At 44.8% G+C, this 2,461-nt stretch overlaps 1 protein-coding gene across 1 annotated transcript; it reads right to left on the bottom strand.

Annotated features, from left to right (window-relative positions):
* Positions 1–1,357: 1,357 nt before the first annotated feature.
* Positions 1,358–2,173, bottom strand: LOC119418865 (heparan-sulfate 6-O-sulfotransferase 3-B-like). The gene is made up of 2 exons (XM_037686158.1): positions 2,157–2,173; positions 1,358–2,105 (listed from the first exon to the last, which is right to left on the bottom strand). The coding sequence occupies exons 1-2, from the start codon at positions 2,171–2,173 to the stop codon at positions 1,358–1,360; spliced, it is 765 nt and encodes a 254-aa protein (XP_037542086.1).
* Positions 2,174–2,461: the final 288 nt, after the last annotated feature.

Genomic DNA, 2,461 nt, shown 5'->3' with positions numbered 1-2,461 from the left:
ACATTAAATTGAGAAGAAATCGAAACAGGCTCTGTTAATATTTTTAAATGATACTCGTCAGATATATTTTTGGAATGTGTTCAAAACTCCCGCGACACGACAGCAAGACCATACGACTCACAGAAGGAAATTGAGCACCCCGTTGCAACCTTGCACCGACATTCGCAGTCCAGTGAGTTACTTTAGTTCCTGTCAGGGTTACCAAGGCCACTCAAAGTTTCATCTACACCAGGTAAAATATGAATTGTTCCTAATTTTTTCCAAAGACCCTAAAGAATCTTAAATATTGCTTTAATATCAAACCAAACAACGGCATATTTAAGATATGAAATTGTTTCAAAGGCCATATGAGAGTTCCACCAATCAGGAAAGAGTTTACCCCAATTAGGCAAAATGGTCAAATAATCAGTTTGATTATCTTTTAAATCATACACTTTTTATGGTGGAGAGAAACTTTAGACATCAGAAGTTTCTATTTGAAGTGTTGGTTTATGACTTAAAAAATAAGACTAATAAGCCTTTTATGAAGCTTTATTCAGGATTGACAGCACATCATTAAGAACTCCCTCCCAGCTTTTGTAAATATACTATGTATGTGTCACATGCAACCAGTTCCACCAAACTTCAAGGTAATCTTTTGTGACATCGCAGCCGGTTCACATACTGCAGTTCTGTGAAGCTTCTGATTCAGCAGCAACATCCTTGTGAAGCAGCTGATTGAGGATCCACAACAATGTAACAGCTGATCAGCATTCATTCTTCTTATCACTCAATTATTAACACTTTCTGTTTCCCAACAGGTTCCATTTACTGTCGGAACCCACTTTCTTAGGTTTAAGTGCAATTCTTGGCCACGGTTAAAATGTGCTGCTTTGTCTTGGAAAAAAAAAAAAGGTAACATTTCAGTTTAACAACTGATATTGAAGGCTCCCCTTTGCATTGGTTTATAAAGTCCTTTAAAAAATACGACGCCACTGGAGTGAGAACAGTCGGAACATAGACGATCTTTTTTGATGACATTCATAAAATTGGCTGTGAAAAATAAAAATCAACGCAGTTCAAAGCATTACTTTGTACACTTTACTATCTAGTTGATGTCCTGTTCTTTTACAGAGCTAAATGAACTAAGGCAATAGTTAAAATAAATAAATTAAGACACAAAAGCTCTTTTAAAAAGAGCTGCTGAAAGACCCACTGATGGCTTTTTTTTTAAAATAAAGAAACAGCACTTAGATCAGATGAAGCTGACAAAACAGACAGATTAATGGTGAGACACAAAAATGGACATCAGAAGCAAAATGTCATTGAGGAATCTCCGCCTACGCCTCTGTTTCTGCAGCGCTCTGCAGATGAGCCCTCACCAACGGGCCACTTGGCTCGTGTAGTCCTCAGTGGTGGCGGGCAAGTCACTGTCAGTTTCCCTCTCGGAGCCTCCTTCTCTGTTTCCGCTCGCTTTGCGTTTGGACGGCCACGGCCTGCCCTGCTCCCTCAACCAACGTCTCTCTTCGCGCCTCTTCAAGCGCACCTCCTGGTGCTCCCTCTGGCGGGCGAACTGGAACCGCTGGAGGAACAGGTCCTTGGCGTACTCGTACAACTGCATGTCCAAGTAGTTGAGCTCCTCGATCCGTCTGCGCACGGCCTCGCACAGGTCCACGTTGGCCGCTCGCGTGCTGTTGATCTGTGTGAAGGCGGCGATGAAGCGCAGGCTGAACGTCCGCTCAAACAGGTACTGCGTCTTGCGCTGGAACTCGGTCAGCCCGTAGAAGGCCATGTTCTTCAAGTTGCTCATGGCGCTGCTTAGGAGGATGTGGTTGCGCTGGCTCTCGTTCATGGAGGACAGGTTGTAGCAGCCCACCAGGCTCAGATCGGACAGCATGCGGACCTGGCGGTTGTTGGCCAGGTTCGACGAGCAGTTCATGAAGTCTTTCAGGGTGACTCCGGACCAGTCGTCACCGCTGTAGCAGGTGGGCAGCTCGTCCTGGGTGGGCGAGCGTCCGTCGCACATATGGAGGGCCGTCTTCCACGTGGCTCCTCTCTGGACGTGTTTCCACTCGCTCAGGTAGCGGGAGACTGGGTCGCGCAGCATGGTGATGTAGTAGAAGTTCCTGCAGCCGAAACAAAACACAGTTAGAGATCTGTGAGTGCATCACCATCACAGAGGGCTGCCCGGCATCGTACTGACATGGCGAGTTTTGTCTCTGTGTGAGACTTCAAGGTTGAATGCTAATTGAAAAACTGAAAGTCTCACTAATGAGATTATTGTAGCTGGTTTCTTTACATCGTTAGGGATGCACAATGTTATCGGCATGATATCGGTATCAGCCGATATTAGCAATAAAGTTAAATATCGGACATCAGCCATTCCGCCAAAATAACTCACTGATATATAAAAGGCACTGCTTACATATACATACAAACACACACACACACACACACACACACACACACACACACACACACA

The sequence above is a fragment of the Nematolebias whitei genome, chromosome 13 (assembly GCF_014905685.2).
Source record: "Nematolebias whitei isolate Nwh7 chromosome 13, NemWhi1, whole genome shotgun sequence".
In the NCBI taxonomy this organism is placed as follows: Eukaryota; Metazoa; Chordata; class Actinopteri; order Cyprinodontiformes; family Rivulidae; genus Nematolebias; species Nematolebias whitei.
This window is presented reverse-complemented; position numbering and strand designations above follow the sequence as displayed.